Raw genomic sequence first — 15,150 nt, forward strand, 5'->3', positions numbered from 1 at the left:
AGTCCACCATATTTCAACCTTCTAAATTATAGCTTATTTTCCCTTAATTAAATTAAAAAGTCTCAAAATCTTGTGTAACTATTTTAAGTAAATAGAACACGAAATAAAAGGAATACAATTATTATAAAGATAATATATAAGATTAAGAATAATATTATTATACTTGTATCATACAAATATTCCAAAATTGAAAGATTTTTGCTAAACATGGAGGGGGGAGTTTTGGAGGGAAAAAAACAACACAAGTAAGTGACACATGTCATTCCTGATGTTTGTTTTAGTATTATATTAGTGTATACTCAAACATTTCAACGTAACTGCAATAACGGTCTAGCGAGTATAAAATCTAAATTGTTTTTTTTCATATAACTAGTTGCTCAAGTAGGTATAATTTCTAATAAATAATACGGAGTAGTATATGTTTTATGTTGCACTGACCAATTTACTTACCTAAAATTACAAATTATATATTCTACCCCAATATCTTTTTCCCTAATTAAGCTTGAACTATTACACTACATAGTCATACAACTAAATAAACCAATAAAATCTAATGCATAAATATTTAGATATTGGTATTGATCGATAATTTTCATATGAATCAAAGATAAATGTTAGTCATAATTCATCTTATAAACAATTAAACATGTAATTTATTCTTATTATTATTATTAATCACATGGCATAAGAATCATAATGTATATAATACGTGTAGAGGTATACAAATTATAAAATTGTGAGCATTAATATTTTGTAAGGAATTGTTTATGAAAACTTTGTGATTATCAAAATGAAAATATTCTTCACATTATTAAGGTTTTTGCGACCACATCTAATGGTCACTGAAGATAGCAAAAATGGTCGCTGAAAATAATTGCGACCAATCAACGGCCATAATGTGGTGGTTGTTATTCACTTGGTTGCAAAAAAAAAAAAAAAATAAATAAATAAATTATTACGACTGGCTTACGATCGCAAAAGGATTATTTCATTTTAGAATTATTTTTAATTATTTAAAAGGCCAAAAATGGTCGTAAAACAGTCGCAAATCTGCGACCGCTTTCAAAAGAGTTGTAAATTTGTAATATTGCGGCCGCGTAAAAAACGGTCGTAGATTTCATATTTTGCGACCTTTTTTCGAAACGGTCGCAATTTAACCGAATTCTACTTGTAGTGTAACTAATAGAATTCGGTTAATAATAGCATAATAAGATCATATAAATATTAAGTTTAATACAATTTGATATTTTTCTCATGAATTATTTGTGAAAGTGTTAAATTATTTATGTTTAACGTAAAAAAGATATGTGTGAATTGTAAACTTAAAGTGTTATATTTCATAAAATGTTTATTGAACCTTTTAATTATATTATATTTTTCTGACATTGCTGCATGTACTCAATTTTTAGGTACAAATCTTGTGAATTACTCATGATTATATTTAATAAAAAAAAAAAAGTACCGATGTAATTTTGTAGTTTTATGCACTATTAGTGAATGTAAATATCAATATCAATTATATTCTCAAGCAAGCAGATCCTATAGTAAATTTTGTGTAAATTAGTTAAAGTTTGTCTTTTGAAATAATAATACCTTTTAAAATATAACAAAGGTGACCTGTATATACATCAAATATATAATTGAGATCTTTAATTAGATATTTATGTTAAGTAACCTAAATATATTCGTATAATTTTTAGTCAAGGATTTTCTAATTGGTGAATATATCGTAAATCTTATATATAATCAATCAAGCATATTTTTGTAAGAAAATAATAATAATATTTTTTTTTTTTTTTTTTTTTTGAAAAAGTTTGAGGGAAATAACCAGCACCAGAAAGTAACATGTGTCATTCCTCGTATATGTTTTAGTATTATTGATTATCGATTATTGATTGACAATCATCCCATTTTTTAAGTTAAATCCTCATTTAAGGAGAAGATATCACGCACAAGAAAGGCTCACATAATGATGACAAAAAAATGTAACACAAATAACTTAAGACTAAGGTACTTAGAGCAATGCTACAACACAAGATTACCTAGGACTACAGGTATACATGGACTAGAGAGTACAAACAGCGAGCACAAGTCAGAAAAGGCTATAATATAACCACCACCAAGGGATGGCTTCATCACGGTGTTGCTTAGGCTACTTGTTTTTCTTGTAAAGAATTAGGATCAATATCCTTTAACTTAAGCTAGCAAACATGATGCAGAATTGCAGAAGAGGCATACTCGATATTGTAGTAGACGATTCGGAGTTGAACATAATAGGTTCGACTTTTGCCATAGGATTGCTAAAAAATAAGCTACCACAAGTCCACAACCTCCAAACTGAGTAAAGTTCCAGAAAATGCCCTGCTAGGTTGAGAAATAACTTTTAACCTGCCCATACAGAAAAATGTCTGCAATTTTTAGGTTTGACATTTTTACATAAATGAAATTGCATAGAATATAGTGTTTAGGGCACAAAAGCCAAGATGATACAAAGGATAACATAAATAAGATGATGCGAGAAACTCCCAAGAGAAATTTATTGATGTTGGGAATCTGGGATTGAAATCTTGCAAATGAGTGGTTAACAGAAAGTGGTCATTGAAACAGCTTATAGAATTTAAGAAAGCAAGACACTCTAGCAATTTCTTTCTCTGTTCTTTGAATAAGATTTAGAATAAGTGATAAGCAAGTAAAATATTCAATTAACGCGTTGCTTTAAATCAGCCAGATTAGGTGACGGTCTTATGAGTAAAGCAACATTGATTTATTGGCACTGTACCCTTCACATCATTCAACAAGGCAACTTTGTGTTGTGTGATGCTTAGTAATTGTTAAAACTCTCCATGCATAAAAAAGGACTAGTATCTATACTCTACAGGGTACAAATAACTTCAAGAGAGTGAACATCTTCTTAATTGCTAGTTCTTAGTTCTAACATGCCTAAGCTCTGAAAACTATATTAGGGTTTCAATGGATCAAGAATTCAAGTAAAATCTCAGTTGCTGGGACCTACTAGTCAATTCTACCATTGAAAGCAAGTTCCTTTCTAAAGTTTTGACAGTTTTTCCAGATAGTGGGCCTAGTGGAAGTGGTAACGCATGGTCTAGGACATTTTTTATGAATACACAAAACAGAATTTTGAGACAAAATTCAAACTACTATGATGCCTATGATAAGTTTCAGTCCAGTAATAAGTGCAAGTCTCCAAAAGTAGCCGACATTAAACACATAACCATGGAGATTGACAATAGAAATTTTGGTTCTTAACTTTTTGAGGCCCATATTTTATTTTCTATGAGACAATACCTAATAGGGGGTAAGTGCCCAGATCAATTAATCACCCTCGAGAGCGAATTCCAAGCATAAGGAGGGAAGGCCGGAAAGACCAAGAACTGACCGGGAGTTCAGGCAAAGAAGATTAAGTCTTACCATGAGCTAAAAAGACATAACAAAGTACAAAACCATGCAGATTGTACCTGAAATCCACGATGACAATTACAAGCTAAATTGAGTCCCAAAACTCAAAGCATGGCACTCCAGGTTTCTCAAATTAAGCTGCCAAAAAAGAAAAAGGCATTACTGCTGCAACACCTGTAAAGAGAATGCCATATATATTCTAGAACAATTATGCAGATGTATATATATCCTAATACGGTAATGCAGCATGTAATAACGCTTACCACAACCGCAACTCCTGTCTCGCAGAATTTAGGAATGGTAATTAGTTGCGTCAGTTGCCCTTCTGGTCCTGTGTGCAAAAGAATGAGTAATCTATCTTACACTTCGTATATAGGAGTGTCGAATGACAAATACTTCAAGAATTCAGGTAATATTAAAAAGATTGCACAGTCAAAGGATTACCTTTAACTAAACGGCTTCCAAACATATCCTGATTGCCGACAAAGTAAACATGAGGACAACTCTCAATTACAAAAGGATCCCTGTCTGTAAATGGATAACACCCTAAAAATTCCAAAGAAAAAATTGTTTATCAAGATTATAGGAAGGAAAGGGCTGATGCTTTGGAATTCCAACAGTAAAGCAACTTAATTACAATTGAAAAATTTCATCCCCAGAACAAAAATAACATCCATCTATAATAATAATTTATTATAACAGGAATATTTGGAAGGAATTTAGAGTTCATGTGTCTTCAATTTGTTTTTCTTTTCTTTCTTTTTTTTCACATAGGTTATTTTGTTTCAAACTTCATGCCTCTTCAACTTGAATAGTTATCATGGCCCTTCAATGGCATCAATACGAATAGTTATAATTCCACTTCATCTTCCAATTTCATACAATAATCATATCCCTTAATATAATTCTCTTTCCATTCAATAATTTACTACCACAAATATTCCCATATCATATTTCTAAGCACGAAATGTAAATTTTTTTATTTTATATTCAAATATTATAACTTATTTACCAATTTTGACAAGTCTTTTAAAGCAAGAAACAAAATATAGATACTCGTCTGGTCACTTTATTAAGCTATAAGAAAACAATTCACTTTCTACAAAACTAAATTTGTACATTGCACAGGGTCAAAAAACTAGTTTGATTTCCAAAACCCAATTGCCAATGATTGTAAGCATACTAGTAGTAGTTGCTGTTAATTTTAGTTGTCTGCTACTCTATTCAGACTGTTCACAAACAATTACTTGGTTCCTATCTCCCCAGCACAGAGAACTTTCAATTTAAAAAGAAGATAAAAAAGAATAGAACTACTTTCACCTAGAGTGTTAGGTGCAGACGGCGCAAGATGCCTCCATCTCAACGTTCTTTCCAAGAAATCAAGTTTATCTTTAGCTTCTGAATACTTATCAAGATCATCAATATTCTGGCCTGATGTCCCAACAAATCTAAAAGATGTAGCCCACTCAGTACACATCCGATTCAGAAACAGATGAAAATGAACAAAAGGCCAAATATTACCTGATACTGTCAAGCTCAAAAGAATGAGGATTTGTACAAGATCTGAAGGTGTTATAAACTGAAGACCCGGGAAAGAGGCATCTATTTAAAGGCTGAAACAAAAAGTCAAGACAAAATCAAAGGCTACCAAATGTTGCACTAGCCCGAACATCAAACTCATATTTAGAAAAAACACCTGCTGTGGTAGATAAAAATTTGCAGGATCATTTGGCCCTGGCATGATATCCAGAGGTACACCAGCAGCAATCTGCAAATAAAAATTACAGGCCACATTGACCTCAGCATTCTCCATAAGAGAAAAGGAAATAAGAAACAAAACAAATTCCCTCACTGAGCAGATGTAAGAACCTGAGTCAGCAAGATATCCAGTTCTCTAAATGGTTCAGAAAGCTTAGATTGATCCTTTGATCCCAAGTTCTGCAGAAACAAACAAAATCTAAAAGGTCCCATTTTTTTCAAGAATATGTGTATAAGTATTTAACCTCGTCCTTCCCCCCCCCCCCCCCCCCACACCCCAAGCATCGTAACAAAAATGAATAAACAAACAAAAACAATAGTTACCCATTATTATATAACAGAATTTCACAGTAATGAAGAGAAACATAATCATCAGAAATATGACTAACATGTCACTGACTTTCTTCCGCCATTCTTTTTAAGTTGACACATTTCTTTTATCTTATTTGCCAATGCACATGTTCAACGACTAATATCGCTAGTTATCAATAAGTTAAAAAGTATATTTTGAAAATAAAATATTGATCCAACATGACTATGATTTATCATAACTATAAATCATAGAAGCTAGTCAAAAGTAGAATTTGTCAATAGAATCAGAACTCAACATGTGTCAACTAAAAAAGAACAAAGGAAGTATTACTTATTTCCAGAACCCAGAGACATGCCAAATATTACCAAACATGTAAAAGCAAAAAGCTACAGAGTAAACAAACCATGATATATGATAATATGAAGCAAAAAACTTCACTGATAATATAATACAAAATAACAAGTTACCTGTCCATTAAATAGTCCTCTGGCAAATTCTACAGAATTTCCAGCAATTACTACATGGACTATCTCTGCAGCGATTCTCTGCTCCTGCAAAGATTTAAAAGCAATAGTTAGTTGCGACTCTACAACAATAGTTGATGCAGGATAAGGTACAAAAGAATAAGACATTTTCATCCCCTAGATGGCCAGTTATATGATCCACAAGCAGCTGGAACTGGAGAGGATTTGACGTGCTATTTCCAACACTTAAGCCTGACATGAAGACGACATACTTGTCATCACCTGCGAACAGATAAACCCAAGGAGATTAAGACTTTAAAATAAAGAGAGGGAGAGAGAGTGAGAGAGATTTAATGCAGCAGATACACATAATTCTCATGATATATTATATAGGGGGCGGCACTAATGAGTTGCAGGTAAAAAGGCAAGAAGTTAAGATGATAACATCTCTGGACTTTATGCATCTGTCTAAAACCTCGAACATGAGTCCTAAGGAATGAGAAATGCACAGACAACCTGAATCTTGAAAAAACAGCAAATTAAACACACATTTCTACAACCCATCTTTCTCCAGTGATGTTTACTTCTTCATGGCCATCAAAATCTTAACCCTAAACCATAGCTTCACCAAAGATTCAACACCCTTGTAAAAGCAAGAGGTGATAGAGAATATAGATAACCCTCTATAAAAATTAAGGATGAGACCCAAATGAGGCTCTAAAGAAGAGCTTCCAACAACCATGATCCAACTCCTCAAGTACCCTAGCCTCACAGTTGGATTAGCCTTTGGACCCTCTGTTTACTCTTTATCTCAACAATAAGAATTATGTTTGGCCAAGTTTCTGGAAAACAGTTTCTACTTCCTCTGGAAAACAGTTTCTACTTCCTAGAAGCACTCTTCAAGAAACTGCTGTTACAGAATCATATAGGTAATTGGCCTGTTGTGGCCATATTATTTTAGAAGTATTTGTAATAAACTAAAAAAGTTGGTCCATTCGGGAGGCTACAAAAATCATGATATTGTCAACCATTGAGATAAATATAATAGCGATAATTAAATTCCAAAGCTTTTTAAGAATAAGAAAGAAGATGAATAAGTTCAACCCAAAAATAGAAAACAAAAAAGGTAAAGAGTGGAATACTGTAGCAAATTAGCGAATCCCAAAAGAACAAGTATAATCAATAAACGTCATAGATTGCATTAAATTGAATATATTTATTATTTATAAACCATTAAATCAACGACGAGTTGACGACCATATAGAAGAAGCTTAGAACAAGAAAACAAATAAGATATCATAACAATATATTGACACTGTGTTTGGATAGAGAAAAAGGAAGGAAAAGAAGGGGAGGGAGGGGAAGGGGTGGGAAGGGAAGAATGATGAGTTTTCCTTCACAATCTCTCCATTACTGGAGAGATTAATTTCTTACATTTTAATCCCTCCATTTGTCTCCCCTCTAATTCCCTTCCTTCCTCATTTGCTATCCAAATGAAACCTTTATTTTCCTTCCCTCCCTTTCCCTCCATTTCCTTCAATCCAAACAATGCATGAGTCCAAGCTTTAGAATTTGAAAGAAGATGAACCAGAATAAGTTCAACCAAAAAAGAAAACAAAAAAGGGATAATTAAATACAAAAGAACAAGTATAATAATCAGTGAAGTATAACCGGCACTTCCACCACACAACCACCAAGCCCATTTAACAACCACTGGTATCCTCCTTTGCTTCCTTTACCAAATCAAACTACACAGCCTAGCTCAAATATATCCAGTATCGAAAGTAGCCACCCTCATCGACAAGGCCATGGGAAAATTGACGGATAAAACCTCATAGAAAAATAGATCGGAGGTGACTAAAGGAACGAAGAGGTCAGGAGAAAATGAAGCTAACCCATCACCAGCATACCAAATCCGGTGACATCGATGTTGTCATATTCATGCAAATATTGGAGATGCATTTTGGGTAATGTTACCTAAAACATTCTAAAAACAGCGGTACAAGAATGGGAACGTGGAATGTAGCCTCCAAAGTTCCTGAAGCGTAGGGGTTTCTATTGTTTGTTGACTTAAATTTCATAATCAAATATATCTAGTATCGAAAGTAGCCACCCTCATCGACAAGGCCAAGGGAAAATTGACGGATAAAACCTCATAGAAAAATAGATCGAAGGTGACTAAAGGAACGAAGAGGTCAGGAGAAAATGAAGCTAACCCATCACCAGCATACCAAATCCGGTGACATCGATGTTGTCATATTCATGCAAATATTGGAGATGCATTTTGGGCAATGTTACCTAAAACATTCTAAAAAAAGCAGTACAAGAATGGGAACGTGAAATGTAGCCTCCAAAGTTCCTGAAGTGTAGGGGTTTCTATTTTTTGTTGACTTAAATTTCATAATTAATAAAATCTAAGCAATAAAATAAAATAACTCATACATTCTGAATTCCAATGTTCTGAATTCAATTAATGGTCAAATTGCTTCCTCAGTAAATATTACACAAAAACTAAAATAATTTTTTTTTAAAAAAAACATAAAAATCAGCCATGCAACATCCTTGTCTCATGAAGATCTTCCTCAAATTTCTCATTGGAGAACCCCCTTCTTTGTCTTGGAGCTATTCTCTCCACCCCACCAGTTGCAACAGAGTTCAAATAGGTCAATAGGTGAAAGTGAAACCTAGACGATGCATAGGAATATTCATCTTTTCCTACCTCATCAATGCAAATTTATTGTTATCATATAAAAAGTAAAAAAATAAAAAAACAATAAACATGCAAAAGATAAAGAATAGATGCAAAATATTTGATTGATAAGTGGAAAAACTTGAATACTCATGCATTGTGTAGGTTTTGCCCTCAAACCCTTCTCTTATGACTCGACTTAAATTAACTTAACCTAGTGGAGTTGAGAGAAGTGCACTGACAAAGAATAAATAAATAAAGTAAATATAAAAAAAAAAACAATAAACATGCAAAAGATAAAGAATAAATGCAAAATATTTGATTGATAAGTGGAAAAACTAGAATACTCATATGCATTGTGTAGGTTTTGCTCTCAACCCCTTCTCTTATGAATCGACTTAAATTAACTTAACCTAGTGGCGTTGAGAGAAGAGCTCCAAGTCTTGATAAAGAATAAATAAATAAATAAAATAAAATACAATAAACATGCAAAAGATAAAGAATATGCAAAATATTTGATTGATAAATGGAAAAACTTGAATACTCATATGCATTGTGTAGGTTTTGCTCTCAACCCTTTCTCTTATGACTCGACTTAAATTAACTTAACCTAGTGGAGTTGAGAGAAGAGCTCCAAGTCTTGACAAAGAAGTGGATGGGGTTCTACAAGCATTTGAGAAATTTGGAGAGGAGAATGTGTGAGCTAATAGCTAGATCTCATGGGAAAGAAAGGATTTTTGGGACACAAGCTTCTAAAATAGATGTTGTGAATGTCACCGATTGTTTGGTGATCTACATATGGTTCTACAACTCCAGAATCAGCCGAAAGTGTGGTTAAGCTTTATCGCAGCCCATTACTAGTTCATAGCAAATTTAGAGCATTTATTCTTACATTGACAATGTTAAGAGAAACCAACTCAATGCTCCTCGTGTCAGCAAGTTAGTCTTTATTCACTCCAACTTAAGACTTATATCCCACTTCACAACAACAAATTAACTGACCCTTATAGGATGTGATATATAGACCATGAGAGCTCTTGCAATGAAGATTCCATAATGAGATTGAATGGCTTAAGGTGGGTGGTCATTGGGGATGAAACTAATGAGACAATTTAAATTCTGTTATGAAATTTTTTTGTGTAATATGTGAGGATAGAATAAGGAGTTACATTGTTAGATGAAATCATAGTATTAAAATAAGAAGGTATGAATTATTTTGTATCATGATATGAATATAACTAAAACAAAATTCAAATGAAGACAACAAAAGAAAAAAAAAAAAAAAAAAAACCCTATGTTCTAGGAACTCTAGAGATTGCAATCCACATTCGCGTTCCCGTACCACGTTCTGGAGAAAGTTCTTTGTCCTCAGCTCTTGATGGGATTAATGCCTTAGTACGGGAAAATTTTGTCCATATTATCAGTCAATATCTATGGTAGAATTAGAATAGGTTTGTTGAGTAATTTCCTCATGAATTAAGAATGGGCATTGATTATCTTACTACTTTCTACGGGGGGAAAAAAAAAAAAAAAAAGAAAAAAAAGGCTATAGATTAAAGACTATGCCTATAAATCTCTACTAGTGGAACTATACAAGATTGATTTGGACTTCATTGCATCAAGGTTGTACAAAGTAACAACAAACATTTTAAGGCATTATTTAAAATGGGCATCGATTATCCCCCTACTTTCTACCTGAAAAAAGACTACAGATTGAAGACTATGCTATAAATCTCTACTGGTGCGAACTATGCAATATTAATTTGGACCTCAATACACCAAAGTTGTATAAAGTAACAACAAGACAATTTAAGGCACGTGAACTGTTCCATGTTAGGGTTCTTGAGTTGGATACATCTTTCTTTATTACATATGTGTATGGTTGATTCTGATTTTAGTTGTATATGTTGTATGACTAACAATTAGCATATTTGTTTCTCTTTAAAAAAAAAACGAAAAATATATATAATATTGAGAGAGCCAGAAAAGGGGTACATAGTGTGAGCTATGCGGATTGTTTATGATGCAAGTTTTATCCTCCAACCCATTGCCTTATATAATACATAGAACACCCCCCCCCCCCTTTCACAAACCAAAAAAATAAATAATAGCACTTTTCCTAAATACTATTCCACAAACATCAATAACATGGAACTAAATCCAAAAAATCTAATTATAAAATTTCCTTAGCAACTACAGTATACATCTAATGAAGGACAAGATGGCCACTCCATATAGTAACTACACAACGCAAAGATTGGAAGAGCATCAAGTGACATTACCAAGCTTTAAAGGCTTCTCTATTTGGGGTGGTAGGCCAGCTTCAAGGATATCATGAACCAGAAACGACCCAGCTCCACTTTCTTTTCCAAGGAAGGCAACCACAACCCCTGTCAAATGGCAATAGTGCAACACTGTCACGAGCAATACTTATAGCTATTCATATAAATGCCAAAAGGTTTGGCTTACAAGTGACCAGACATAAAAGATGGTAAAGCAAGAAGGAATAAGGTGGAATCGTAATCGCATCCAGTGATTAATGTTAGTTGGCATTTCCTACATTTAATGCAAAGGCCAATAGAAAGCCATGTATTATCAGGATAAAAGTTTACTAGTATACAACCCAACCATTTAAAACAATTGCAGCATAGTTGCCCTTATCAGTTATAATGATGAGCAGTATTTTCACACCCTGACAGACGAATGTTATTAACCATGAATACATCAAAGTTGAGAGAAATATATAAAAAAAATGGAACAAGCACTCTGTTAACAATTAAGAAACCGCCTTCTTAATCTTTTGGGGACCAGAGAGAGCACAGGAAGTGTTTAATAAAGAAGGCTAACTTAGATTTTCAATTAATATTGATTTCATAAATAATGTAAAACAATATCATTTCCAGCATCCTCTTTCTAAGGTATAACAAATATAAACTGTTAAAACTTAAAAGCTATTGAAATAATCATAAAGCTATCCTGCATAATTTCTGCCAATAAATACATAAAAGTATAAATAAAAAATTTCAGTGAGTAATTTCTTATATATCCCCTTTTAGGCTTTTACTAAAATATGCATCCTCTGAGATTAAAGTCACACCAGAGAAAAGATATATTCTAACAAACCAGCCAGATTAATGCTCCTAAATCCTAATATGGAATTTTTGTGTCCTATAACTAAAATTTATCTAATACTCTTTCTAACTAGCTGAATTTTCGTCGCTATAGGTAAATTAAAGAATAAATATAAAAAATAAGTAAACATAAAGTACCTGTCACATAAACAGAAGGAAATAGTGAAATTCCCTCGAGCTTCACTCTTCCACTTTCATCCTCTAGAATCAGGTGATCATCAGGATGCACAAAATTGTGCGGCTTGACCAGAGGAGTCACAGACCTCTATTTGTTGATAAAGAAAAGAAAGAAAGAATGGCAAACGGAGAAAAAATTTAGAACAAACAATGTCTCTAGACATTAATTAGATATTTTAGCAATCAAAGTTAGACAAAAATGATATGTATTTCATAGCAACCTCCTTACCTCCTTAGCATACTCATCAAGTATACAGGGTTTGAGTTTCATGTGCTTGTAGAGTGTTCCAACAACGATACATTCCTTGTTCTCTTCCAAACCCAAAATCGTACAAACTACAAAAAAAAAAATTCCTCAAAGCTATAAGAGATTCCCCCCATGTACTTGTGGTTTTGAATTAATTAATGTCCGACTCTAGTTTGACCACAACAATTACCAAAACAAAATGAATGTGCACAACTAGAAAGCTGGCATCATAATTCAGCAACAAAATACAGCAAATAAAATTCATTGGATAGACAAAGAGAAGACCAAAGTCATTGAACAGCATTTGTAAGATAGTAAGCATGCATCGATCAAATATAACAATATCAAAGAAATCTCTCTTAATACACAGCAAAACAATGACATAAGGTAGCAGAAATTAAGCATGCCCATGAGTATTGATCAACTACCTTTCCTCCAGAAATTCAAAAATAAACGATTACGGATTATAAACACTTAAATGATGTGATCACAACCAGCAGGTAAGGTTTCCAGAACAGACGATCAATCCACAATGCGGATCAAAAGGGACACTTGAAAGTCATAACTAATGATCCTAAAGTTGTTAACATTCTCAAAACCCTAAACCCTACTTCAAATTAAATTCTTGTCAAATACCCAATAATTAAGACAATCACTACCTAATAACTCCAGAAACTTTACTGTTTCTCCAACCTAAAACATAATAAACCACCCCCCCCCCACCCCCAAAACCCACCCAGCAAAAAGGCTATGTTATAAACCCCAAAATTAACTAAAATTATACTCAAATTGAACCACAATTACAAAACCAGTAAAATTCGATAAAACCCAAATATTAAAATAAACCAAATTTTGTATGCATTACACTCAACTTACAAAAACAAACTAAAAACACCCCAAATAATGAAATAAGTATAAAGGGTATAGCCCAAAATCGATTATTTCGAAAATTGAACGAATAATAAAACTAAAAATTAAAAATCAAACAAAACCCATATGATAAAATGACCCAAATTCAATGATATTATACTCAAAAGTCCCAAAAAAACCAAAAATTGGGAAACAAACCAGGAATGTGGGGTTTCCAGTGAGGAACAAGAGAATAAAGAAGAGTCCTCAACATATGAAGCCTCGCAAAGTAAATTTGACTGTATTGTTGTCCCTTATACACTTCATTTCGTACCATAAAGACCTCATCCTGCAAATTATTCCCAGAATACATTCAGAACAATAATAATGTTGGATTAAATTGCAAAATTCATTGAAAAAATAATTATAATAATGCTAATAGAGAAGAACTAATCATGGGTTTGAAAAAAAGTATGAGACTGAGGAGAGAGAAAGAGACCAAGTTACGGTAGTGAGAGTGCTTGCGTTGGAGGATCTGCTCGCCGTCGATTTCCATGGCGGGAAAACAATGAACACTGCGCTTCAGACTCGGACTTCTAAAGTCCAAACGTGGTGGAGTAACTTTTAAATTGGTTTTTTTTTTTTTTTAACAAAAAAAAAAAAATTGCCGGGAATAATTCGATATTTGTCTCATGTGTTCAAAATAACCCCACATTTCAATTATTTTTTAATAATCCGACATTTATACCCAATCCGCTTTCAATGGTCCCAACCGTTCAAATAACTTGTTAAAACAAGTTATTTGACACGTGTCGGCTTGTGATTAATTAAAAAAATAAAAATAAAATAAAAAAAGTTTAAGTTTTTTTTAAGAAAAAAATAAGTAATTCTTTTAAAAAAAAACACCCCTAGCCCAAGCCACCCTCCACGTCGCCCATTCCCGGCAGCTGGGCCGGCCGGAATCCCCTGCCACACAGCACTGACCACCCAGACCCACTCCCAGGTGCCGACGCCTTCCCCCCCCCTACAAAAAAAAACCACCAACCTCCTCCTTCTGCCACAAAAACCCACCAGAATCATCCCCCACCCTCAAAAACCTCCTTCTCTGTCCCGATCCTGGCCCCTTCCCTTTCCCTAGTTTCGATGCCGGCACCTTTCCCCTTCCCCGTCCCGATTCCGACACAACCTCCTTTCCCTTTCCCCGGCTTGAGTTCGACCTCCCTTACATTACCCCACCACGATTTCGACCTCCTACACTTTCCCCGCCTTGATTTCGGCCGCCCAGACCACCCAAAATAGTGTCGACGACGACGCATCTTGCCCCACGAGCTCCGTTCTCACAGTTACTGCAGTTTGGCGAATATTGCGGTGGCTGGGGCTGGTGGAGGGGGTGGCTGCCAGTTTTTTTTTTTTTTTTTTTTTTAAATTCAATTTTTTTTTATTTAAAATTTTAGACAAATTATATAGTGACACGTGTACTTTAAACCAAAAAAAAAAAAAACCTGTTTAACTAGTAATCGGTCACATGGGACTATTGGGAGCGGATTGAGTTTAAAGGTTGGATTATTAAATAATTATCAAAAGGTGGGATTATTTTGGGCGGATGAGGAAAAGTCGAATTATTTCCGACAATTTTTCCTTTTTTCGGTTGAGAGTGTTAGTTTGGATTGAGGGAAATGTATTACTCCCTCCGTCCTCAAATAGTTTCTGTTTTTCTTTTTTGGTACCCCAAAAATCCAAAATGATGTTCCTGTTAAAATTTTTACCGATAGTAGGGGATTATCAGTGATTATATAAAGATTGAAAGTAGTATGATAGAAGCTTTTTGTTTTTTAGACACACTAGGTCACAATACGTGAACTTCTCTTATATAGCCAAAATTATGGAATATAATAGTATACATTATTGTACTATATGTAAATTATTGTACTAGGTAAAATTGCATTAACCGGTTAAAACTACATGCATATGAACTTCAATCATCTTTGTATTTTTCTCAACACTCCCCCTTTGAACGTTCAAAACCTTGCTAGGTAAAACCCTATGAGATAAAAACCATAGCTAGGTAAAAAGAGTACAAAGATATTGTATTATATGCTTTGGTA

At 33.6% G+C, this 15,150-nt stretch overlaps 1 protein-coding gene across 1 annotated transcript; it reads right to left on the reverse strand.

The window, feature by feature from the left end:
• Window positions 1-1,943: 1,943 nt before the first annotated feature.
• On the reverse strand, window positions 1,944-14,891 carry LOC110734515 (DNA polymerase delta small subunit-like). Its single transcript, XM_021914681.1, has 15 exons — window positions 13,545-14,891; window positions 13,265-13,394; window positions 12,179-12,285; window positions 11,911-12,037; window positions 10,924-11,031; window positions 6,119-6,234; window positions 5,956-6,039; window positions 5,287-5,355; window positions 5,114-5,185; window positions 4,939-5,030; window positions 4,738-4,865; window positions 3,862-3,963; window positions 3,681-3,748; window positions 3,477-3,555; window positions 1,944-2,388 (listed from the first exon to the last, which is right to left on the reverse strand). The coding sequence occupies exons 1-14, from the start codon at window positions 13,599-13,601 to the stop codon at window positions 3,496-3,498; spliced, it is 1,320 nt and encodes a 439-aa protein (XP_021770373.1). The 5' UTR covers window positions 13,602-14,891; the 3' UTR covers window positions 1,944-2,388; window positions 3,477-3,495.
• Between the last annotated feature and the right edge of the window lie 259 nt (window positions 14,892-15,150).

This window comes from Chenopodium quinoa, unplaced genomic scaffold (genome assembly GCF_001683475.1).
Source record: "Chenopodium quinoa cultivar QQ74 unplaced genomic scaffold, ASM168347v1, whole genome shotgun sequence".
Classification (NCBI taxonomy): domain Eukaryota; kingdom Viridiplantae; phylum Streptophyta; class Magnoliopsida; order Caryophyllales; family Amaranthaceae; genus Chenopodium; species Chenopodium quinoa.

Coding starts and splice junctions, on each gene's coding strand:
- LOC110734515 (XM_021914681.1), bottom strand. CDS start 13,601: ATGGAAATCGACGGCGAGCAGATCCTCCAACGCAAGCACTCTCACTAC. Junction 5,356..5,955: donor GAGGACTATTTAATGGACAG/GTAACTTGTTAT, acceptor TTGTTTCTGCAG/AACTTGGGATCAAAGGATCA. Junction 5,031..5,113: donor ATTTTTATCTACCACAGCAG/GTGTTTTTTCTA, acceptor TTTTTGTTTCAG/CCTTTAAATAGATGCCTCTT.